Source organism: Mastomys coucha, unplaced genomic scaffold (genome assembly GCF_008632895.1).
Source record: "Mastomys coucha isolate ucsf_1 unplaced genomic scaffold, UCSF_Mcou_1 pScaffold21, whole genome shotgun sequence".
NCBI lineage: Eukaryota > Metazoa > Chordata > Mammalia > Rodentia > Muridae > Mastomys > Mastomys coucha.
Genome location: NW_022196904.1, coordinates 119,579,556 through 119,605,144, shown reverse-complemented (window position 1 = coordinate 119,605,144; position 25,589 = coordinate 119,579,556). Strand labels below are relative to the sequence as shown.

Genomic DNA, 25,589 nt, shown 5'->3' with positions numbered 1-25,589 from the left:
GTTCAATTCCCAGCAACCACATGGTGGCTCACAACCATCTGTAATGGGATCTGATGCCCTCTTCTGCTCTTCTAGTATGTCTGAAGGCAGCTACAGTACACTCATATACATTAAATAAATCTTTAAAAAAATTTTTTAGACCAAAGCTTCTATGTACTCTCTCAAACAACAGAGGCAGGTTTGCCAGTGGTCCCAGTGACAGAATAATGTATATTAAAATGTGTAATATATGTCATAGAATGAATGCATAAATCAGTTAAAGAGGAAGATTGTCGTCCCTGAGGGTTTCTCTGGAGAGAGGACTGCTGAGTTGGCACAGTGGGTAAAAACTCCGCAGGATCCACATGGTGCAAGGAGAGAATCAACTTCAGAGGTTGTCCTCTGATTTCCATAAGTGTACCATAGTGTCACTCCATTCCTCCAAGGAATAGTATAGTAATAATGATAATAATTGTAATAAAGTCAGTATGGAGTCTGTGTCTGGTAAATGTTAATTAGAAATGTTAGCAATAATCTTTGCAAAGGTGATGTAAGAAGTCAAGTCTTATCTGTGACTTAGGGTACATTTTGGCTGCCTGAAATAGAGATTTTTCTGATAAGTGTTTTCATGCGGTAGATTTTGGTGTTTGCCTCAAACTATGTTTTTGTTTTAGGATGGTTTTGCAAGAATAAGACTTGACCAAGACCGACTGCCAATAATAGGTAACTTATACTATATTCATAGAAATCAGTTTTAGGAAAAGAGTTGGGGCTGGAGAGAAGGCTCAGTGGGATAAGATCACTGGTTGCTCTTCCAGAGGTTCTGAGTTCAATTCCCAGGAACCACATAGTGGCTTACAATCATCTGTAGTGGGATCTGATGCCCTCTTTTGGTGTGTCTGAAGTCAACTACAGTGTACTCATATACATAAAATAAATAAATCTTTAAAAGTCTTTCCAAAAAAATATTAGTTCATGAAATGCATTTTATTTTACTAAATGTAAGGTCTTTTTTTAGCTTTCTTTTCCTTCCACCCCTCACCCCTACCTCCACCCCCAGCCCCCAAATGGCCCAGGTTAGTCTGAAATTTGTTTTGTAGCCTAGGCTGGCCTTAAACTCTCAATCTTCTTAGTGCTGGAATTAAAAGCTTATGGCTTTTTGTTGTGTTTTCGTTTTGAGACAGGGTCTGTCTCCATAGCCCTGGCTGTCCAGGAATTTACTATGTAGACCTGGTACTCAGTGATCTGCCTTCCTCTGATCCACCCGCCTCTCTCTTCTAAGTTCAGGGATGGAAGGCTTGTGCCACTACAATTTTTCTTATTTGTTTTTTAAACCAAAGAAGTTCTGTAACTAAGATGGTCTCACCATGTGTTCCTGGCTAGCCTAGAACTTGCTGTGTAGAACACACTGGCTTTGAACTCAGAGAGATCCACTTGTTTATGTCTTCTGCGTATTGGGGTCAAAAATTATGTGCCATTATGCCTGATAAATTCCCATTTTAATAAAATGTATATAAACAAAAGTATCTGTCCTTGTTAACTGAAAATTCTGAAAACAGGATGGTTTTAAAACCGTCTGTTTTAAAGATTAACAAAATAAGTGCCCCCCAACTTTTAATGTTTGTAACTTTTGTCGCTTCCTTCTTTCTGACCACCACTTGTCCGTGTATGTTGCCAGCGTCTTCCCTCCGAGGTTCTGTGCTCTTTCGCTCTTACCTGCATACAGTCTATCTCGCTCATGCCCTTCTGAAGTCCCTTGTGGAGAACTAAGGACTTCCATTGCAGTTATTTGTTATGCGCTGTCAGTTTCATGTTGGCCTCACTAAGGTTTACCTAAGTGGCTAGTGCATAGATATGCTAAACGTTCAGAAAAAGACACCGTGATTAACGTGGACATCAGCGGGGTTACTTGCTACACTACTGAACTGCTTGTAGTCCGTGACATCTAGGAAGCCCCATACAAGTATCCTCTCAGTACAAACTTCAATCTTATGATCATTAGCTGGTCAAGTTACCTGCTCTGATTGATGATGTTTGAAATCTTTGTCTTTTAAACAGAGCCGGTGATTAATGAAGAGAGTGAGGGAATTGACCACAACATTCAAATTAGGAGCCAAGGAATTATAGCGTTGAGTTACCATGACTGGGAGGTAAGCCTCTGCTGGTCGCCTCAGCGCGGTTCTGACCTGGACTTCCTTCCCTACGAACCCAGTCCCTAAATGTTCGTTTCTGAGCAGGAGATTGTGAAGACCTTTGAGATTTCTGAGCCTGTGATCTCTCTGAGTCAGAGCCAGCAGCGGCTAAGTGCCTGATGCCAGCTCAAGGTAATGTTTCTTACACGACAGCCACACAGTTGTACTGGAATTTTATTAGGCAATTGGAACCTTAGTAGTCCCCCTCATTCCCCGCCTCATTCCCGTGACATCTGGGGTTTGTCTCCCTCTAGCGTCCCTTCCCTGAACTGTGTAACTGGTAAAAGCCGGCAGGAGCGTTAGGCCAGCTACTGTGAGGTTCTTGAGATCTGTAGACAAGAGAACAGTGCAGGAGGATTCTCTGTGGGTTTGTCGTCACTAAGGATGAGTAAGTGAAATATGGAGACCTCTTCCGTGTTGTGACGGCACAAAGCAGAAAAGGAAGATGGCAACAGGATTCCCTCAGAGGGATGCTAGTAAATGCACATTTCGGGAATGAGTTATGCTATGAAAAAAAAAAACCCTTTCATTTTTACAAAGGGGGACATTTCTAGAAAGAAATCTTAGTAACAATGACGTGGTATTCTATCCAGAAGATAGCCGTGGGTGGGATCGACCTCGAATCTGTTGGCCTCACCTCCTGATTTTAAAACCTTGTGGGACTGCTTCCTTTTACACATACATTTTATCTGTAAGTCTGTTTACAAAATAACTAGATAATCACTTTCGCTTCATTTTCTTTTCTAATCTTGACAATTAAAATGAGCTTTTAAAGTACTTTATATAAATTCGGTGTGTATTTCAGTTAACTGAACTTTTGTTCCGAGAGAGCTTACCTCTGTCAGACTGTCTTGAGGGGAAGGAGCTAACTGTGTGGAGGGCAGCAGTTTAACCTGTTCTACTCCATGACGAGGGACTGGTCACTAGACTGCATTTATGTGTATACCGTGAACTTTGGTTTATCAGCTAGTAACCAGCTATCTTTCCTGTCTTTTTATGTTTTAGAACTGAAGGCAATAGTGAAACCCTGGAAGGAAAGCAGCATGCATTGTATATATGTATGATTAAACGTTTTTAAAGATGAAGGTTTGTTTTCAGTAAAATGTAGCTTTTGATAGTTATTGGATTTGTCATGGTTGTCTTTGATTAAAGGAAGTCCACTGTCATATTCACAAATGATTGTCTTTATTGTCTCTGGGAGTATGTGTTGGGGAGTGGGGTCCTCTTTTTTTCTAGTCCTGTCCCAATGAAGGTTTTACTTAGGATGTTAGTGCCTGGTAGATAATATCATGCTTTTTATGTCTCTTTAGTTGTAAAGTTAGCTGGCCAAGCCAACAGATAGGTTGTACCAGATGAAATCTTTTTTTTTCTTTTGTAGGTTAAAAATGGTTAAATATTTTTGATGTGGCTTGGTCCATGCTTTACATCCAAGGAGCCATTACATCCTCTGGCAAGTCAGGCCGGACTCTGCCTCCCAAGTGCTGGGATTAAAGGCGTGCGCCACCACTGCCTGGCCAAGTGATTCAGGCCAGGCGGTGGTGGCGCACGCCTTTAATCCCAGCACTTGGGAGGCAGAGGCAGGCAGATTTCTGAGTTTGAGACCAGCCTGGTCTACAGAGTGAGTTCCGGGATAGCCAGGGATATACAGAGAAACCCTGTCTTGGGAAAAAAAGATTTAGTATGAATCATTTGGAAGTCTGCTTGTGAACCCTAGCAGAAGAGTTCCTCCTTTCTTGAATCTCCTGAGTCTGTTATGTCACGTTTTACCAATTTCTTTCCAAATGAGCTCTAATGGATAATGCTGTGTATTTGATGTGAACTTTTATACCTTGAGTCTACATTCTTGATTGATGTCTGTCTCTCCCTGGTTTCCTCCTGCTGTTTTATTTCAGTGCTTTATACAATAATGCATATATATTGGGAATAGTCTCAAAGCCTTTTATGTACTTAAACTTCAAGAGGCTAAATCTATATTAACTGATTATTGGTTAGCTCATAGATCATTTAAAAACATATAGTGGGGCTGGAGAGATGGCTCAGAGGTTGAGAGCACTGACTGCTTTTCCAGAGGTCCTGAGTTCAAATCCCAGCAACCACATGGTGGCTTACAACCATCTGTAATGAGATCTGATGCCCTCTTCTGGTGTGTCTGAAGACAGCTACAGTGTACTTAGATATAATAATAAATGTCTTAGTCAGGGTTTCTATTCCTGCACAACATCATGACCAAGAAGCAATGTGGGGAGGAAAGGTTTTACTCAGCTTACTTCCTTCCATCTTGCTGTTGATCACCAGAGGAAGTCAGGACTGGAACTCAAGCAGGTCAGGAAGCAGGAGCTGATGCAGAGGCCATGGAGGGATGTTCCTTACTGGCTTGCTTTTCCTGGCTTGCTCTGGTGATCAACAGCAAGATGGAAGTAAGCTGAATAAACCCTTTCCTCCCAAAATTGCTTCTTGGTCATGATGTTGTGCAGGAATAGAAACCCTGACTAAGACAATAAATAAATCTTTTTTTTTTTTTAAAGAAAAACCAAAAAAAAATTACATTTATTAAAAAAAAATATAGTAAAAGCCACTTCCCAAATCTTAAGATTTTTGTACCAACATTTTTACCACATTTCACAGGATTTTTTTCCATTCTATAATACCACCCCCAGCCCCCATCTTTAACCAGTCAGTACTTCCCTCATAGTCTTTTTGTCCATCTTGCACAGACTACTGATCAGACACCACTTAGTATCCATTAGTGTATCCAAACCACTTGCCAGTTTCTTAGTGATTACCACACCGCCTTCAAGATTTTATTATTTCTTTGTATGTATGTGTATAAATATATGTGTGCGTACATGTGCAGGTCTGTGTTTGGGCACATGCGTACCATGATGCACAGCTAGTGGTTAAAGGGTGATCTTGGGTCCCAGACCTCTCCTGCAGGCAGAGGTTCTTTTGTTTGCTGCTGCACTGTGTACTTCTTACTGCCCATAAGGTTTCTGGGCATTTTATTACCACCTCTTTTCCTTTCTTTCTTTCTTTTCTTTTCTTCCTTCCTTTTTCTTAAGATTTATTTATTTATTATATGTAAGTACACTGTAGCTGTCTTTAGATACACCAGAAGAGGGCATCCGATCTCATTACAGATGGTTGTGAGCTACCATGTGGTTGCTGGGATTTGAACTCAGGACCTCTGCAAGGGCAGTCTGTGCTCTTAACCACTGAGCCATCTCTCTAGACCTCCATCTTCTTTCTATCTAGCTATGAAAATACTGGGATTGCAGACATGTGCACCCATGTCTGACCTTTACATGTTTCTGGGGATCTGAACTCAAGTCCTGTGGATTGGGTAACACGCACCGTTGCTTGCTCTGCCTTCAGGGTTTTGAAAGTGCAGACTTTGTAATGATCTTTAGGATCTTGGTAGGATGATAGGCCCTTTGACTACATTGTCAGGATTACTTCCTCTTCTTAAACACTAGCAATCCTTTCTTTTTCTGTTGAAACAGCTTGGTTGAGCACATACACACAATCCAACTCAAGTGGTATGCTTTGGTGTCTTAAAGTCAATTAATGGGGCATGCAACCATCACTGAAAAGTACTACAGACCCTCCTACCCCAATCTTATACCATAAGCTGTCATTCTGTCTTCATTTAAATTTCTTACTCCTAGCCCAGAGATGACTATAAAAATGAAAACATACGGCTTGAGGTCTCAACACCACCAGGCTGTGTTTACAACACCAGGTATGTGTGTGTAGAGCTGCTATTTCCCCACCCTCAACCACATTAATGTCTGGTTTCTAGGAGTTCATTGTACTAATTAATTACTATGAAATATGCTCATCTAAGAGAATAATCAAGGAAATAGCTTAAGCTTTTTATTTTTTTCGAGTTGACTTTTCAAAAATGGTGGCATACACAGGAATTGCCTTCCGAGTGGTTTTTGCACGTTTACCGATTTCGACTTTTCCATGTGAACAGTCACTTCTATAAGTTTTTCATTGGAAGGCTGGAAGATGGGATACGCTTTGACCTTTTCAAACTCTTTCTCTTCTTCTTTCTTCGCTTTTGATTTTAAGTGAGGGCGGCCATGGATGGTAAGCTTTGGAACCCTTTGGTCCTCTCTCTCTTCGCTGAGCGCTCTTCCTCTCATCATCCGGTCTTTATGTTGCTTCATTTGCTCCTTTGCCCATGCCATTTTAGGCTTTTTGGGTATAGTTTTATGTGGTTTCGGGATATTTTTCTTCTTTTCATCCTCTGGTACTAATGGTTTTGGGGAAGGAGTTTTACTTGAAGTGTTCTGCGGGATTAGTTGGTATTTGTGGTCTCTGAGGCCTCTAGCCCGTTCAGCTCTGTGTATGTGTTTCTCTATGTGATTCATCTCTCTCTCAGGTACTAGGTAGTCCCATTTTTTAGCATTCTTTGTTTTTTTGCATTTTGGCTTCTCTTCCTCTGGGTTAGTGTTCCACTCTTCATCTGGTTTATAATTCCAGGCTTCTCTGATCATTTCCTGACGCTGTTGATAGTAGTAGGAATCTGCTTTAGCAAACCGGAAGTCAAAAGACATGGTCTTAAGTTTATCAACTGTTTCACTCTCCTGCTGGAACTCCTGGACTAACAGTTTTCTCACTCGTGAAGAATGGGTGCCACCTAAACACTTGTCAGAGGGAGTAATCAGAGCTTTTTAAGTTGGATGTTCTTTATTCTAGTTCCACAGTACAGCTGACAATGGCCTATCACCTCTGTCTGGCACTCCTATACCCCTCCCCCAAACCATATTCCCTCCTAGGTGAGGACTCTGATTTAGACTTCCCTGAGAAAATGGAAGCACCCAGTACACCCCCTTTCCCACCCCCAGAGCCACTACCCATCTACCCAGACTCTACCTTCTTACTTTTATACTGGAGACATTATTGTCTATCAAAAGTTAATTCTCACCTGTGCTTATTGAGTGTCAAAAATTTCATTTCTGTATCATCAACACTACCTGCTGGGTCAGTGGGCGAGCATATAAGACAACTCAGCACAAATGCTCTCCAATCAAAGAAACTCTTCCTTACTTAATATTCTTGGCTTTTATTCTTCTGCTATCTCATTTGCTGAATATCCCTGTTTTCCTACCTTGTGACTACCCTATCTGCCTTACTAGTCTGTCCTTAACACCAACACATTTAGCCTTTCTTATATGGATGCTCATTAAACGGTGCTCCTCCATGGCTCAGATACTAATTTCGAGTAGCAGTAGGGCTGAACTAAACTTAAAAGGCACATTGACAAGGCCAGTCCCCGCTCTCACCTCTCGGGTGTAGACCTGGTCACTCAATTTGACATCTCCACTTGTTTCTTTCTCCAGTTCCTACCATTTCAATCTTGTCACTTGCCACTTCAGTGTCTTTTCCTTTAATCCTCCTGCCTCTACCACGGGGTGTTTGTCCATACTTTTCTCCCAGTTTTTCCAAGCCCATCAAACTAATCACTGTAGCCAGAGTGATCTTTTTATTACATAAATCTGAGCATGATACTTTCTTGCATAAACGCTGGAGTGGAAGCTACTCCATTTAGGAGAGAACCTCAAATTTCAGTGTGGTGTCCACAGCCTCTCATTAACTCTCAAACCATGTTTTCAGCTTACTGTATATTCATTATGCTTCAGCCACACTGAATTCTATTTCCTAAGAATCTTCTCTTTTCTGTATGAATACACTCCTCCTAAATACACATCAGGAACTCTCTGATAAGCACTTTTACGATTTGGGCTGGCATACTGCTTCCTCCAACCTTCCACAGTCTTCATAGAAAACCCAATCCTGTCGTGACATCAGTTTTTGGAAACCATTTCTTTAGTATCATCTCTTAATAGAACAAGTCCTATGAGACTACAAGTTGTATTTGTTCTGTTTGATGCTGTCCAGCCAGCACTGCTCAAAGAACCAAATATAGAAGTAAAGACTGAGGATGAACCTTCTCCCTTGAAATGCTTGGGCCCCCTTTACCTCCAATAAACTTTATGATCTTCTTTCAGAATCCAAAGTTCATGCCAAATATATTTCCTCACCTTAATTTTCTTTTCTAGTGGGGAACAGGGACCTACTGCAATCCGAGGGTCTTGTGTACACTTAGCCCAGGCCAATCTAGAAGAAAAGAGAAGTTATACTGGGATTGGGTTATTAGAGGTGTCAGGAAACATGTTCTGGGATGCGCTCCCATAGGGAGCTTCTTTGGGACCTGCTTGCTCCTAGGTAGCAGGGGCCCTTCTCCCTGCCAGCAGGTCAAACTCTGCTGTGTGTTTAGCTTCTGCCTACCCACGATGAGGGAGCATTTGTGATTCTGACTGAAGTTTAAAGGAGGAGCCACATTTTATTTGGGGCTGTAACTGCCAGAAATGCCTTTAAAGCTGGAGAGGAAAGGCTGAGTTGCTATTACTATTTCAGATACCACAAACCACTGTATTTATATACTGTAAGAAGAAAATAAGTTTTGATATGAAAAATTTCAAGTTTTCAAGTATAACTAAGTTACATAAACATATATAATAGATTTCCCACAATACTTACCTAACTTTATGGTCCATGATTTTATCACTTAAAATTGACAAAATTTATTTGTTTATTTATTGGTTGTGGATCTCACTTTTAATGGCTGAGCCATCTTTCCAGCCTTTTTTGGAGTTGTGAGCCTAGCCTTTAACGGCTGAGCCATCTTTCCAGCCCAGCCTTTTTTTTAAAAGACAGGTTCTCACTATGTAGTACTGGCTGGCCTGCAACTCACAGAGATCTGCCTGTCTCTGCTTTCACTATGCCTAACTTTAAATTTTACATTTTTTAAAATGATTTATTTGTTATAATATGTAAGTACACTGTAGCTATCTTCAGATACCCCAGAAGAGGGCATCAGATCTCAATACGGGTGGTTGTGAGCTGCCATGTGGTTGTTGGGATTTGAACTCAGGACCTTCTGAGCAGTTAGTGCTCTTACCTGCTGAGCCATCTCGCCAGCCCCAGATTTACACTTTAAATAGATTATAAAACAATTGGAAGGCAAGTTTTAAAACTTAATGAAGGCCGGGCGGTGGTGACGCATGCCTTTAATCCCAGTACTTGGGAGGCAGAGGCAGGCGGATTTCTGAGTTCGAGGCCAGCCTGGTCTACAGAGTGAGTTCTAGGACAGCCAGGGCTACACAGAGAAACCCTGTCTCAAACTTAATGAAGAAAAATATAGCAGGGAAATTTGTTCTTTAGGATAAACACACAGGCAGACATCATGGAGTTATTAACCTGATTAGTGGAAATTAGTGCTATGTTATTCAACCTAAACATAAACACTGGTTTATCAGCAACAGAAGGGCTTTATAACAACTGTACAAAACCCTCATCATATGTCTTTAATTTCATTTCCAATACTACTTTAAGAGTTTATGTTGTTTCTATAGCAACATGTCTTGGATTTACAATAGATACCGTTATATAAGTATACATGGAATTACTTAATCTTCCAAACAGTCTTATGAAGTTAATATTCATTATTTCTATTTATGGCAAAGAGGGTGGAAGCCACAAAAGTTAGTGGCTTGTTAGTGGTCTAGGGGTTAGTTTCTTAGGCCAGTGAGTCCTACGGACTCCATTTGTTCTCAGATGTGGACAAAGTCTTTTGTGTCTATCCCAGATGGGACACTTACTGTTGCTCTGCACTCAGACCAAACCACTTTGAGTCTGTCACCATGGGTGGCTGTGAGGTGGCAGCCCTCAGTGTTGCGTTCTGCTGTGGTTGTCTTTCACTGCATGTTCTTGAAGCCTTTGTGGTCACTTGTGCTGACTCTGTGATCTGATTCTCTTTCTCCTCAGTGCTCTTGGCTTTAGCAATTGCCCTTCTGTGTGCCGGCTTCATGAATAGCGTCAGTGTTCTTTACTCTTCCTCTCTGCCTCTTTTCCCTGAGCTCTAATTTCACATTCTTTCTCTAGTCTGCACAGAATCTCTGCCTTCAGTTCAGATTTTCAGCTACCTACTGTTGATCCTTGAGGATGCCTTGAGTTGATTTCTAAGGTGACACAAAGCAGCCAGTGCTTTCTGTGTGTCATCACTGTCCCAGAAGGAGCCTACTGTGAGGTAGTCTATGATGAAATAGTCTGTTGGCAAGGGATGCACTTCCCTCTGAGCCACTCAGCAACTAGAAGGAACCATTTCTAAAGACATAGGAACTCAACTGTAGTATGTGTAGTTAGAGACAATTCTAAGAGCACTGAGGCCATCTTTTCAGTTTTTGTGTTTTAGAATATAAACTGTTCTAGAATCCATGTAAATGGAACTAGTAGAAATAACTTGGTGAGCCTACATATCTGTGGTGTTCGCGGCTAAAGGTGTGTGCTGCTGGTCCAGATATGGTCTCATCATTTCCTAGCTGTTATGCCACTCAGCTAAATACTGCTTTGACGGAGGTTTTAATATATCTTTAGTCACACTATTTAATTTATGCTCATAGCTGACCAACATTTAAAGACAAGGGAGCAGAAAGTATCTCAATGTTAAAATACAAACTAGTAAAAATCATACACAATTCAGGACATTTTGTGTGTGGAAATTATTCATGCCAAGAAAATTATCCTGTAGCCCATTGAAATAATCTCTAGCTCTCAGAAATGCAATGTGAAAAGGAGAAACTGTGATCAATTATAACCCAGCTTCTTATCTATTAGAAATAAAATCTGTCCCTCTCAAAATGGGTTGTCTGAAAAGTGCTTGAAACTGCAGGCTTCAAATAAAACCCCAAGAAGCAAGGCTTAAAGGTAGACTTCCCTGACACACAGGGAAGATGGCTTTAATTGTATTTTCTTTATGGTAAATAAAAGATTTATACTAAATTTTAATACTTCATACAAATCAAAATATCTTCAGTTATGAGAAATTCTGGCTCATGAAGATGATAGCTTCCAAAGGAAAGTTGACATCTGAGTTTGAACTTGAATTTCACAGTGTAATGGAGTAACTTCTGGCATTGGGGTAACTAATTGTAGGGGTCTATTCTTGGGCCTGTCTTTCATCAATATTGCACTGTTTTGAATAGCATAGGTATATGTGTATACATGTGACCATCCATGCAAAGGCCCAAAGAAGGTTTGACGAGGTTTCTCCCAGAAATTGGGGCTCCTGTCTTAGCTATGTTGGAAGCCAAGAAGCCATAGTGTTCCTCCTGTTTTTGCCTCCTTCTCAGATCTGATTCGTGAGGATGTCCAGCTTGTTATGCAGTCACTGGGATCTGAACTCATGACTTTAGAACAAGCATTTCTTTCTTTCTTTTTTTCTTTTCACTTTTGTTTTTTTTTTTTGTTTTTTGTTTTTTGTTTTTTTTTTTTCAAGACAGGGTTTCTTTTCTCTGTGTAGCCCTGGCTGTCCTGGAACTCTCTCTGTAGACCTGGCTGGCTTTGAAGTCAGAGCGATCTGCCTGCCTCTACTTCCTGAGTGCTAGGATTAAAGGCGTGTGCTACAAACGTTCTTAACTACTGAGTCATCTCTTCACTCCATTCCCCATCTAATAGAGTTCTTACAATAAGTTTTGAAGTCAGGTAATGCTAGTTATCCACCTTGTTTTTCAGTATTTTGGTTATTTTGGCTTGTAGGGCTTCCCATACAAACTTTTAAGACAGCTTGTTAAAAAAGAACCCAGCTTGTCTATGTTCGTAACATTTTAATAACATGCTAGTTTCTGACTGGATTTCATTACTCTAAAGATCAAGCTATCAGGAATTGGTATTACAATATTTTCATTGTTTTTTAATAAATGAGCAGTATTTTAACATTTACTCAGATCTCCTTTCTTTCACTTCAGATTGGTAGTTAACAGTGTAGTCCTTGCCTATTTCTGTACGATCTGTACCTACGCATTTGATTTTGTGATGCTAATGTAAATGGTATTATTTTTAACTTCAAATTCTAAATTTCATTTCAGACTTACCAGAAAGCAAGTAGCTCATACATTAATCTTGTGCTCTATATTATTGTTATACGTGGTTTACTTTAGATTCCCTCCACAGACGGTTGTGAACAAAGACAGAGGAATTCCTTCCTTTTCATTCTCTGTGCCATTGTTTGTCTTATTACAATGGCTAGAGTTTTTCCTGTGATGCTGAACAGAAGGGAGTGGTGTGAGGGGATATCTTTGTTTTGTTCCTAATATTATGGAAAAAGTTGGTTTTTTTTTATAGTGGATTTAAAAAATATTAATATTATCTGTTTATTTAATAGACAGGGTCTTATTATATAGCCCTGGGTGGCCTGGAACTATCTATATAGTTCTGGAACTCAAAGTCTTCTTGTCTCCTCTGGGGTGTGTGTGTGTGTGTGTGTGTGTGTGTGTGTCTATAGATGTTCTTTACCAAGTTCAAGTTCCTTGTTCTCTTTTGACAAAGTTTTAATCATGGATGAATTCTTTTGTCTATTACTGATATAATTTTTTCTTCCTTTACCTATTGGTATGATAAATTATATTTGTTATTTTTCCAATGATGAGTCATCTTTGGGTATCTGAACCCCGCCTAGTGATTGTAATTTTTTTTTTTTACATTTGTTGGATTTGATTGTTAATATTCTGTTGATTTTTGCATGGATGTTTCATTAGAAACAATGGTCTATAGTTTTCCTTTTATTCCTTGGTTTTGGTAATAAGGTAATGGTAGTCTTTTGGAATAGGCTAGAACATATTTCATTTGCTTTTCTTTTCCATAAAAACCTGCAGAGAATGGGAATAATATTTTCCTTAAAAACTTGGTAGAACTTACGAGTGAACTAATTGGGAACTTGTGTTAGATTTTATAGCTGTGAGGTACCTGAGATAAAGATGAGATAATGGGGCAGGCCTTTCACATTTAACCCATGATTTATAGACACAGTGGGGTGGGCCTTTCACATTTAACCCATGATAGGCACAGTGTTCTCTTTTCAAAGGTCATTAATTATTGACTCAATTTCTTTAGTAACTGTTGCCCATTCCTATTTTGTCTTTTATGGTTTTTGCTCAATTACTTCTTATCTTTGTCTTCTATTACTGAGAAAAATACTATGACCAAAAGCAACTTGGGGAGGAACGGGTTTATCATAGTGTTCTTCCATAACACTCCATCACTATTGAAAGTTAAGAAACTGATGCAGAGGTCAGAGAGGAATGCTGCTTACTGGCCGTATTCTACACCTCAGGACCACCTGCCCAGGGGTGGCACCAACTGGCTGGGCCCTCCCACATCAATCACTATTTAAGAATATACTCTATAGACTAATCTTATGAAGGCTGAGAGTCCCTCTTCTCAGATGTCTCTAGCTTGAGTCAAGTTGACTTAAATCTAGCTAGGGCAGTGTCTTTTAAGGAATTAATCTGTTTCCTCTAAACTGTCATACTTGGGCACAAAGGCATTACTAATCCTTTCTTACCCCTTTAAATGTCCTTGGGATCATTAGGGATTTTTTTATTGTCCTCTTCTGGGGATCAACCCTGGGGTCTATGACTCTTGTCCTTCCTTATCTCTGATACTAGAATTCTCTGTTTTTTTAACTGATTTGTATCCCCTTTTTTGGTTTCACTGATTTTTCTCTCTTGATTTCTTTAATCTTACTGATTTCTGCTCTAATTTTTAATCTCTCCCAGTTTTGGATTTAATTTTCTTTAATTTCCCAAACCAGAAATGTAAATTATTTAAAATTTTCTTTTGTATTCACAATGCTTTAAAATTCTAAGTGTGGCTTTGGTTGGATTTCACAAATTCTAATTTGTAATTTTTTTTTTAAATATTTATTTATTATATGTAATTACACGGTAGCTGTCTTCAGACTCTCCAGAAGAGGGTGTCAGATCTCATTACGGATGGTTGTGAGCCACCATGTGGTTGCTGGGATTTGAACTCAGGACCTTCAGAAGAGCAGTCAGTGCTCTTAACCACTGAGCCATCTCTCTAGCCCCCTAATTTTGTAGTTTTAGTATTTTTAAATTTGTACTGAGAGTTGACTCAAGCTTGCTTGCTTTCTTTAAGACAAGGTAGCCTTAGCTGGCTAGGAACTTGCTGTTTGTTTGCTTCAGTTTCCTGAGTGCTTGGGGCTGCAGATATGTCACTCCTCTCTATTATTGACAAGTGTTAATTAGTTTGGAATTTTCTAGACACCCGTTATTGATTTCCTAGTGTAACTTAACTGAACACATTGTACATAATTTCAAATTTTACGGTAGTTTTTTTCATGAGCCAGAATATGGTCTATTTTAGGGTGCTGTGTGACCTTGAGAAGAATGTATTCATTCTACTTTTACTGGATGAAGAATTTTTAGGTGAAAATTAAATCCAGTTGGTTGATTACTTCGTTCAATCCAAAGTCATCCTTACTGATTTCTTCTACCACTTTTCTTCTGGATCTGCCAGTTATCGAGAGGGCAATACTGAGGTATCCAACAATAAATACAAGTGGACTCACTTATTCTCCTTTAGTTCTATCAGTATCTACTTCATATGCTTTGCGGCTCTGCTGTTATGTGCATACACATTCAAGATTGTTGTGTCTTCTTGAAGAACTGATCATTGTATCATTCTGTAATGTTTCTTGATCCATAATTTGTACTGATGTTGAGCCTTTCCTATGAAATTAATTTAGTGACTTAAAGTTTCTCAAGGTATGATATGTCTTTACTTATTTTACTTTCCATCTATTGTTTAAAGTGAGTTTCCAGTGGATATTATAACTTATTTTGAAAATGCCTCTTATATAGACCAGACAAGCCTCTCCACTTGTTTTCCTCCTGCCTCCATTTTCTAGCTGAAGTTCCAGTTATGTAACACACAGGTAAGTGCAGGTATCGTGGAGCTGTGCCTGCCCAGGGACATTTTGTTTTTTTTTCAACTGGTGTATTGAGGTCACTGACATTTAAAGTAATGATTGATTGGATTGTTGCTATATTTGTTGCTTTTCTATAAGCTTCTCCTTTTTTTTTTTTTTTAAAGGTAGAGTGTGGTTATGCAGCACTGACTGGCCGAACTTTCTATGTAGATCAGGCTAGCCTTGAACTCACCAAGAATCATCTGCCTTTGGCTCCTGAGTGATAGGTCCTGGTACTGAAGGCATGAGCTACCATACTGATACATAAGTTTGTTTCAGCATCCCACTTTTCCTGGATTTTAACCAATTAATGACTAGGATTCTACTTACCTTAGCACATCAACTACACTTTTATTTTTCTTTTAAAAAACACTTGTCCTTGAATTTGTAGTATATGTTTACAATTAATCCAATTTCTTTCTCAAATACACTATACTACTTTATGGGTTGTGACAGGGCATCTGCAGTTCCTATCTCCAATCCTTATAACCCTACTGCCATCCATTTCTAAAGCTGTAATTACATTATTCATAACTTATCTATACTTATTCATAAATATAATTACTGAATACAAGTTGCTATTATCTCAAATCAGTCATTATGTTTGAGCAATTAAGATTTAAGTACAAATTACTTTCCATCCTTTATTCCTCTGTCTGGAGGTCTTCCTGGAATTACCTGTCTTTCATTGATTTCCTCACCAGCCACTTTCCTGCTTGGTATTTGTTAACTCTAATTTTGTTCCTGCAATGATACAAGATACACTTTAGGTGCTCAGTAGCCTCATGAAGCTAGTATGTTGCCGACTGAGGAGCTAGGTCTTGACAAGATGGAGTCCAATACAGGTCTCCTGAGGAAAGACCTGAGAATACAGGTCTTCTGGGACTCCTGCCACTGGGCTCTTCACCATGCCACTGTCCCCTGTAGAATGCTCCCTTCTCTGCCCTCAAGTTATGTTTGCCTCAAACCCATTGTTCTCTGGCTTAACTTAGATTCTCTCACAGAATCCTTTGGAGGGAAAGAATATCTCACTTCCCTTCCTTAACTGCACTGTGTGAGCCTGCTAGTCCCACACAAAAATCCTCCACATTACCCGTGCTTGGTGCTTTACAGACCAGATGCTTGGCAACACAAACCAATGTTACTGAGCAGCATTATCAGCTTCACTCTGTCAAGTAAGAGAATTAAAAACAAAGACAAGGCTGTATTGCTCCTTTAATAGAGAGGAACAAATAAATTGATACTTTGCTTTTCCCTTCTTTCATCTGGCTTAGAATAGAAAAAAAAAAAACAAACCTGTCTTTGGCTTTTAACAAAATCTAGGCACCCAGGCACCATTGTTTCACATAGGTCGACACTTAGTACCTATGACTTTGTTGTTCCCCAGACAGGGTCTCATTGCATAACCCTAGCTGACTGGAACTCACTATGTAGATCAGACCTCAAATTTACAGTGATCCAATCTACCTCTGCAGTGCCAAAGTTAACGACATTTGCTTTCTTTTTATTACTGTTTATCCCTCCTGTATGTCCCTTACTTGTTGCTTGGCATTCAGCAAGTTATTCAGCCTTTCTGCTTTACATCTCTATCTGGCAATGTTGTTGTAATACAAGGTGAATTAACATACATGCCCAAGGATTTTGGACATTCTCATAATTACTGTACAAAGTTGGAATATTCTAGAGTGCACTGGCTCAGGCTAAGGCAAATGAGAGGAGTTTCCTTTTATCTCTTTTATATCTATATTATTATTTCAAGACCCCCAGTGCATATTTGGAACTGTAGATACTAAAGCCTAAACTATATATATCTATGACCAAGTTTAATGTATATATTGGGCACAGTAAAAGATTAACAGTAGTAGGACCATTATGACAATGTACCATAAGAACAAAAGTCTGTGAATCCAGTCTATGAAAAACTAAATATTGTTTTGAGTCAGGGTAGCTCTGTAGCTCAGGCTGGCTCCCAAGTTGTGATCCACCTGCTTCAGTTCTCTGAAGATGTCTTATTGCACTATATCTTAGCAACCTCAGCAAAGATTTTTGTTGTTGTTGTTTGTTTTGTTTTGTTTTGTTTTTCAAGACAGGGTTTCTCTGTATAGTCCTGGCTGTCCTGGAACTCACTGTGTAGACCAGGCTGGTTTTGAACTCAGAAATCTCTGTCTCTGCCTCCCAAGTGCTGGGATTAAGGACATGTGCTACCACTGCCCATCTTTTTTTTTTTTTTTTCCTTATTATGTGGAAAGCTTTTTCCTTTTTACTTAAATGAAACAATTTCTGGCTGATTTTTGGCATGCTCCAAATAGTAGCATCACTATTGTTATGCTTTGATGACAACTGGTAAATAAGGGCTACTTGAAAACAGAGATTGCAATACCCTGACTCTCAATAATGGAGAATAACTGATGGGAGGTAACATACATAGCATGGAGCTGCAGAACAGATGGTTCATGTGCCAGGCAGGCAGGGACAATGAGCAATTCCATCATCTGGCACAGAATGACGCTCAGCTTAAAACTTCTGAGTTGTTCATTTTAGAATATTATACACTTTAATTCTGGTCAGTGATTGACAATGGATAACAGAAATCAAGAAAAGTGAAACCAGTATTGGTTGTGGTGGTACATTCCTTTGATTGCAGCACCTTACACTCAAGGCAGGCAGATTTTTCTGAGTTTGAGGCATGTCTGGCCTTACATAGAGAGTTCCAGCATAGCCATGACTGCATAGTAAGACCATATCTCCAAGGGGAAAAAAAGTAAAATGAAGGACTGAAGACATGGCTCCACAGTTAAGAGCACTTGCTGCTATGGCAGGGGATCTGGGATCTATTTCCTAGCATCGACAAGGTGGAGCACAACTGTCTATAATTCTAGTTCCAAGAGGTCCTATGTCCTTATGTGGATACTTCTGGTACCAGGCACGAACTGTTGTCCACATACATACAAGCAAAACAATCATACACAAAAATAAAAATAATCTTTTAAAAAAGCGAGATTATTTTTTGTGGCGTGGGATGGGGTGCTATTGTTCAAAAAAAGGTCAAAAGTCTTTCTTTGTACCTTCTATGTAGAGCATGGGATTCTGCCCTTTTTGGGTCAATCCATTGATCCTTGCAATAAAAAACGAAACAGATGAAGTGTTCCATAAAAATATGGGCACTGAGCTGCAACAAGTTACCTCTAATTTTACACTTCTGTATTACAAGGTCACCTGTTTGGTTCTTAAACAACTATGTGAGCAATGTTGATCACCAGACCATGAATTATTAAACTTAACTAGGTACATCGTTAGCACACAAAACCTTAGGGTCAAAACCATTGAAATTTCCTTTAAAAGTTTATATATTTAGCCAGGTACAGTGATGCACACCTGGGATTCCAGCATAGTGGAGCCTGAGGCAGGAGGGTACAGAGTTCTAGGCCATCCTGGGCTTCATTAACAGTTGAAAAATAAGTTTTTTCACCAGCAGGAGAGATGGCTCACAGTGGTTAAGAGCGTTCAATGATCTTGCAGAAGACAGGTTTTGGTTCTTGGCATCATATTTGATCTTACATGGTGGCCTAGAATTGTCTGCCAGTCGGAGTTTCAGGGTCTACAATGCCTTCTGGATTCCAACAGCATTGGATGAAGGTGGTACACATATTTACTTGCATGCTAAACCCCCACAAACATAATTTAAAAAAAAATTGTTTGTTTCCTGATTGCACTTTTTAGACGCTGCAAAAAGGAATTAACCTTATTGTCGACTATGGAAATTAAACGTCTGTGTACCCGGAGGGAAAAGCTAAGGGCTTACCTTCTTAGAAGTATGCATTCATTTTTACACTTTGCCTCACAACTTTATTCCCTAAAACATGCTCTTTATTCCCTAAAACATGGTTGCAAATTGGAGACCCATGGAATGAATTCAGATTATGTAAATGTTCAGCCTGAAGAGTTAAAAAATTATTTTTGAGTGATATTTAAAAATCCCTTTCAAAGATAATAAAAGTGTCACTTTGTCGTTGGACATTTGGAGGTTCCCTTCCGCTTGAGCAGAATTGTTTCTAGAACCCTCACCATCAAGCCAGCTCCAGCTCATCATTCCTTACAGGTGGGTCTGGCGCAGTCGTAGAAGTTAACCTTCAACCACAGAGCGCAGCAGATGACTGGGTGAAGCACAACCTGGAACCTCAGTTTTCCTATCTGTAAGCCGGGCTAATAAGGTCGCGTCAGTGACAAGGACTGTGGATGTTTGAAAAGTAAACTGCTGGGCACTCAGCACAGGGTTCAGAGCCGCAAGCCTTCAACCTAGGCTGGAGGCCAGAGGCCGGTCGTGCAATCAATCGGGCCGGGAGCCGGGAACCCGGCAACCCCCGCGCTCTCGGCTCTCCCGCCGAGGTTCCCCGCGCTGAGAGGCGTGGCCGGTCCTCAAACCCACAGCGGCGGCCATGGCCTCGGTGGTGGAATACAAGGGCCTGAAGGCCGGCTACTACTGCGGCTACTGCGAGTCCAGGGAGGGCAAGGCGTCGTGTGGTGAGTGTCCGGCCGTCCAGGTCGCCGTCACCGGCTCCTGGCAGGTCTGTCGCGCGCGTTAAGGCCGTTGGTCACCCGACTCCAGCGTCCCGGTCCCATTGGTCTCTCCTCAGCCTGCTTCCTTCCCATCCCGGTCTTCCCGCCCTCACCCCCACCGAGGGTAGCCGCCCCTCACAGAGGAGGAACGGAACTAGCGGAAAAGCTGCCCTCAGTCAACATGGCGCGGGCGGCGTCAGTCGCGTAGGGTGCCAGGTCCTTCCGGCCCGCGAGCGCTCGAGGAGCTTCGCGCGATCTTCGGAGGCGCGCGCGCTGCATTGTGGGATGCCGGAGGCGAAGGCGGCGGTCGCGGTGGCTGCGTAGGACTGAGTGGCGCAGCGGCGGCGGCGGGGCCGGGGAGATGGCTTCTTGGAGCGCGCCTTCGCCTAGCGTTGTATATTTTGAGGGCCGTACCTCCTATCCGTGTGGCTATTGCAAGAACAGCTTTGGCAGTCGCGCCCATGGTGAGCCAGCCGGGCCGGCGGGCGCGTGCTTCGGGGTCTTGGGTGGCCGCAACCTGGGGGGCGTCGAGAAGAACCGGGTGTCCTCCAGCCTGGTCTGGGAGACGGGGAGGGAGATTGGGGGGCTCATTGGAGCTGACGGTGGCCCAGCATCCATCCCCGCGGCAGCCGAGGCCTGCTGCTGCTTGTGTAGAGGGGCGTGTTGCATGCACACCTGTTCACTGTCATTTTGGATGAAGTGTCTGGGAGAACGTACTAGAAACCGAGATCTGCTTGATATTTTGACAGAAATACCTACCCGATTTTTTTTTTTAATCAGGGATTTATACCATGTCATTGTGTCAGTCCACCTCGAGGACCATAACCACGGTGTTCCGGCAGGATTTAGGCTTCTTTTCTTTTTAAAAATTTTCTGGCTTTCCGAGTCAAGCTTTCTCTAGTGTATCTCTAGCTGTCCTGAAATTCGCTCTGTAGACCAGGCTGGCCTGGAATTCAGAGATCTATCTGCCTGCCCCAAAAGGTGTGTGCCACCACCACCGGGCTAGGATTCAGGTTTCTTAAGGAAGATTTGTTTGTAAACCGAATGTGTACTTATTGTCTGCCGTGTCATGATTGGCAAATGCAGAACCTAGGATGAACGATTTAGAATAATCCTGCAGGTGGAAAACTATGAAAATATAAATTTAGGTTAGACATTTGTTCATTTGAAAGACAGTTAAGCGGAGAATGATTTGGCTGAGTGCAGTATGCTGGTTTATGGATGCATTAAAAGTGTTTATTAGGAGGAAGTGTATTATTAGGTGAACCGCGGTCTTGGGTAGACAGTTACACAATCATTTGACGTACGGATTACGAAGACCAGTTATGTGGAAAAATGCGTGGAGCATAGGGTTAAATAAACAGGATGCAGATGACAGCTGAGTACACGTGACAGTTGAGAGGAATAAGGCCCAATAAAGCCCAAATAAGGCCAAGAAAGCACATCAAATGACAGTGGCTGCCTTTGAGTGATAGAGGTACTATTTTTTTAGAATGTTTATATTCTGACTATAATACTTGCAAGTATTATAATGTGACTGAAACTAATACTTTAACAGGGAGAACCTTACCACTCCCCCCGCCCCAGTAATTTTGTATTAGAGAAAATTGGCCAATATAATTGTTTTGTGTTTCAAGATTTGTTGAAGAACAGTTTTATCTTCCAGAAAGATGCCTATAAATTCCCAACCTCTCCGCTTTAGTCTTTCCTGTAAGGCACCCTTCTGTTAGGTGGACTGCTATTCCTGTTGTAGGAACTGTTGTATGTGAGTGGCCTCAGAACCACAGACGATTCATCTGCGGCTCAGAATAACTTGTTGGTGTCAGTGAGCTGTTACTAGTTTGTTTTGTAGCGCTGTGATAACCACAGTGATGGAGTGCAGTTTGGGGAGGAAAGGGCTTATTTCATCTTAGAGCTTACACTCCATTAAGGAGAGAAGTCAGTGCAGGAAGTGGAGACAGGAACCTTGGGGGCAGGAACTGAAGGTTGTAGAAGAACTGGTATAGTGACATTTTTACTGAACTCTGACACCATTTTCTCCCCTCCTGCATGCCATTCTGTAAAGCATGTTCCTATATATAGCTGATACAATTTCCTAAGGAAGAAAAAAAGTCCATCTTTTTAAACTTTATTCAGGTATATCCTTTACATGTTAATCCCCATCATTTTTGTCCCTTCCCCCCACAGTGTCATAGTTATTTCACTGAATTGATAATCTGTCATTATCTTCTTGTTCCCTTGGGATCTGAGTCACTGTCAGTTCATTTACTTCGAATGAGTATTTCTATATATGTTTGTCCTGTCTTTAAGGGTAAAGCCTGTGCTATACATATTATGCATATCAAGTATTAGAACTAACATACCTTTGTGCTGGTTAGTTTTTTTTTTTTTTTTTTTTTTTTTTTTTTGTCAACTTGACACAAGCTAGAGTTATCTGGAAAGAGGAAACCTCAACTGAGAAAATGCCTTCCCCCCATGGCCTGTAGTTAAGTCTTTTGTGGCATTTTTTTGATTAGTGATTATTATAAGAGGATCCAGCTCACTGTGACTGGCGCCACCTCTGGGCTTGTGTCCCGCGCTATCTCCCGCCAGCAGGAACAACGCGGCACACACAGGATCCTTCTGCAGTACAAGCTTTAATGTATCTTGAGAGCGTGATCACAAGCTTCAGTTGAGGAGGACCCCGACTATCTCAAAACCCTTCCCTTATATAGAGCTCTATGCCCGCCTCAGACGTGGCGACTCATAATAGGCTGTGAGACGATCAGGCCATTTGACGTGACCAAAGGCACTCCGCCACAGATCGTTGGGATTTACAGGCACATGCGCACAAGGCATTTTTATGCCAACGGCAAGCCAGATGTCATCGCCATCTTGTAATGGCGATGTGCTTATGAAGTGGCTTCCCACAGGCTTGGGATACTGGGATGTACAAGAAACCAGTTTAAGCAAGCCATGGAGAACAAGTCAGTAAGCAGTGTTCTTCCATGACCTTTGCCTCAGTTCCTGCCTCTAGATTCCTGCCTTGAGGGCCTCTAGGGCCATGCCTCCAGTTTCTGCTCCAACGTCCCTCCATGATGGATTGTGAGCTGTAAGATGAAATAAACCCTTTTATCTGTAAACTGTATTTGATCATAGTGCTTATCACAGCAATAGAAGATAAACTAATGACAACTCTCAAAAAGGTGAGACCAGTGTGTTAACTCACTGGAGATACTATGAAAGCTTGTGTGACGAAGTCTACAATCCAGTGAGAATTTAGATTGATGTCGTAGAGATGATTTATTAATTTTTAATTAAATGGAGTTGAAATCACTTTTGATATATTTGATTCTTTAGTTAGCTTTCTTTTTTTGTTCCTGTTTTTGAGGACAGGATCTCTCATTTTTTTTCTTTTTTTTAAGACTTATTCATTTATTCAATGTGAGCACACTGTTGCTCTCTTCAGATGCACCGGAAGAGGGCATCAGATCCCATTACATATGGTTGTTAGCCACCCCATGTGGTTGCTGGGAATTGAATTTATGACCTCTGGAAGAGTAGTCAGTGCTCTTAACCGCTGAGCCATCTCTCCAGACCCCCCCCCCACCTTTTTTTATTTTTTTATTTTTTATTTTTATATATAAGTACACTGTAGCTGTCTTTAGACATACCAGAAGAGGCCATCAGATCTCATTATGGATGGTTGTGAGCCATCATGTAGTTGCTGGGATTTGAACTCAGTCCTTAACCACTGAGTTAATGCTTTTAACCATTGAAACATCTTACCAGCCCTCAGGGTCTCTTATATAGCCCTGGCTGGCCTGGACTCCTGGATTCACTTTGTAACCAAGGGTGGCCTTGAACTCATAGAGATGTTCCTGCCTCTGCTTCTTGAGTGCTGGGATCAAAGGCATGTGCCACTACACCTGACTTAATTCCACCCCCCTTCCCCGGAACTCCCTCCTCTTAGGATCTTATGTTACTCAGGTTGGTTTCAAATTTATTATATAGCTGAGGTTGGTCTTAAATTCTTGGTCCATCTGACTCTGCCTGCATTTACCTCCTAAATTCTGGGATTACAGGCTGTGTCACCTCTCCTATCTTAGAATTAATATATCTTATTTTTGTTTGTGTTGTATGTCTTATGTTAAGTGTAAAGTACATAAAAACTTTTTATTACTCAAATATGAATGTTCTAGAATTTTAGTATAAATTTGCCATTTTTATTTTTATTTTTTTACACAGGGTCTAACTAGGTAGCCCTGTCTGGCCTGGGATGCCCAGAGAGCTACCTGTCTCTGCCTTTGCAGTTTTACCACACCTAGTATAACTTAGCTGTTTTTTCTTGTAAAGAACACTTAAGAGTTTTAACAAGAAAACAGTGCAGTCTGCTGGAGCTGACATGGTACTTCCTTTTTCAGGCATGTGGGCACATTCCATGACAGTGCAGGATTATCAGGATCTCATAGACCGAGGATGGAGAAGGTAAAGTGCTTTAACACACATGCTTTCTATTACTGCTTAGCTGCTTCTTATAACTGCACAGTGAGAATTGCCTCTAGAGGACTCTTTCACAGTGTAAGGAAACTGTTTATCATGTTCTTTTGTACAGTGTAGTGATTTGTTCTCAGAAACTTAATAGCAAAGTTAAAAATTATGCATAAAATAAAATCCATGATAACAAACTTTGTGTGCTTATTACTAACCTTTGACAGTTGCTGGAGTCGTTCTGTTCTTTCACTAATTCTCTATGCCTTCCCTCCTCTCCAAAGTGCTTGACAGTAGATAACATGTTAATTATTGCAGAAAGCATGGTGCAGCCTATATGTCTGAGAAGAAATATTTTTCCTCTTAACTTACCTACCATACCTTTATCATCTTATAAAATTAATACCAATTTTTGCTGAATGTGGTGTCCCATGCCAGTAATCCCTGCACTGGGAAGCACAGGTAGGTGGATCTCTGTGAGTTTGAGCTAGCCTGGTCTACATAGTGAGCTTCAGGCCAGCCAGGGCTACTTGATGAGGCTCTGTCTTAAAAACAAACAAACAAAAAAAATTAATGTAATTTTTTGATGGTACTTGGCATTCATTTATCAGTTGTTTTCAAAATATTTTTATTATGTGTATATAAATATGTGTATATATATACATGTACATATATGTATATGGGAGGGGGAGAGTGAATACAAGGGGGAGGGAGGGAGGGAGGGAGAGAGAGAGAGAGAGAGAGAGAGAGAGAGAGAAAGAGAAAGAGAAAGAGAGAGAGAACGAACATGTGGGTGAGAGTACCCTTGTGCATGCTTGGCAGCGAGCACCCACCCTTCCTGATGACCTGTTTTGGTGGCTTCCTACTGAGTTTTGTTTTCTAGATTCACTTCTTTTTGTTTTTATACACGTTTGGGTGTACATGTGTATAGAGGCTGACTTCAGAAGTTTTTGTCACAATACTCAGACTTAGTTGGGCTAGCCAGCTTGTTCTAGACTTCCTATCTCTGCTTTGGGGATCTGATCACCAACTCTTATGCTTGCACAGCAAGGGCTTTTATTACTGAGCCATCTTCCCAGTTCCTATCTAGATTGCCGTTTATAAAAATGTTTACTTATTTGTATTTGGGGCTGAGCTTGTGTGTACTATAGTACATATGTAGCTCAGAAGACAGCCTTCAGGAGGGTTCTTTCCTTCTACCGTGTGGGGTCTGTCGATGAGATCAGGCCTTCAGTCTGGGCAGCACATGCCTTCATCCAGAGATGATGCCTTCATCCATCCCTGACTCACTCAGGCTTGCCTTACACACCTGCACACATACACACACACACAGACACACACACACACACACAGACACACACAGACACACATACCCACACCCACACGCACATGCAGACACCCCCCACACACACAGACACACACACAGACACACACGCAGACACACACACAGACACACACACACATACCCACACGCAGACACACACACCCAGACACACACACCCACACACACAGACACACACACAGACACACACATAGACAGACACACACACAGA

The 25,589-nt window shown here is 41.1% G+C and overlaps 3 protein-coding genes across 14 annotated transcripts in view; 2 read left to right on the top strand and 1 right to left on the bottom strand.

Annotated features, from left to right (window-relative positions):
* The window catches only part of Nsmce4a (NSE4 homolog A, SMC5-SMC6 complex component), a 15,999-nt gene extending 12,652 nt beyond the window's left edge, over positions 1–3,347 (top strand). The window contains exons 8-11 of the mRNA XM_031388553.1: positions 654–702; positions 2,038–2,129; positions 2,217–2,303; positions 3,177–3,347. Of these exons, the coding sequence (XP_031244413.1) occupies positions 654–702; positions 2,038–2,129; positions 2,217–2,291 (216 nt within the window). The 3' untranslated portion in view covers positions 2,292–2,303; positions 3,177–3,347. The remainder of the gene's footprint in view (positions 1–653; positions 703–2,037; positions 2,130–2,216; positions 2,304–3,176) is intronic.
* A 2,674-nt stretch (positions 3,348–6,021) lies between these two features.
* LOC116103080 (putative uncharacterized protein ZNRD1-AS1) lies at positions 6,022–19,182 on the bottom strand. 9 transcript variants are annotated; one of them, XM_031388529.1, is made up of 4 exons: positions 19,075–19,176; positions 15,688–15,753; positions 8,222–8,297; positions 6,022–6,823 (listed from the first exon to the last, which is right to left on the bottom strand). In XM_031388529.1, exons 2-4 carry the CDS (start codon positions 15,696–15,698, stop codon positions 6,023–6,025), a joined length of 888 nt encoding a protein of 295 aa, XP_031244389.1. In that variant the 5' UTR covers positions 15,699–15,753; positions 19,075–19,176; the 3' UTR covers position 6,022. The 9 variants fall into 9 exon arrangements, 4 of the variants coding, with proteins under 4 accessions (XP_031244389.1, XP_031244386.1, XP_031244387.1 ...); XM_031388526.1 differs by lacking the exon at positions 19,075–19,176 and adding an exon at positions 16,548–16,576; XM_031388527.1 differs by lacking the exons at positions 15,688–15,753; positions 19,075–19,176 and adding an exon at positions 9,842–10,406 and having other exon boundaries at positions 6,022–6,682.
* A 240-nt stretch (positions 19,183–19,422) lies between these two features.
* Ate1 (arginyltransferase 1) overlaps positions 19,423–25,589 on the top strand; it is a 113,268-nt gene continuing 107,101 nt past the window's right edge. For 2 of the 4 annotated variants that reach the window (XM_031388523.1, XM_031388524.1), the window contains exons 1-2: positions 19,423–19,530; positions 23,970–24,033. In XM_031388523.1, the coding sequence (XP_031244383.1) occupies positions 19,446–19,530; positions 23,970–24,033 (149 nt within the window). In that variant the 5' untranslated portion in view covers positions 19,423–19,445. Of the gene's footprint in view, positions 19,531–19,721; positions 20,031–23,969; positions 24,034–25,589 lie in introns of those variants that run through there. The other 2 variants (XM_031388522.1, XM_031388521.1) reach the window with 2 other exon arrangements.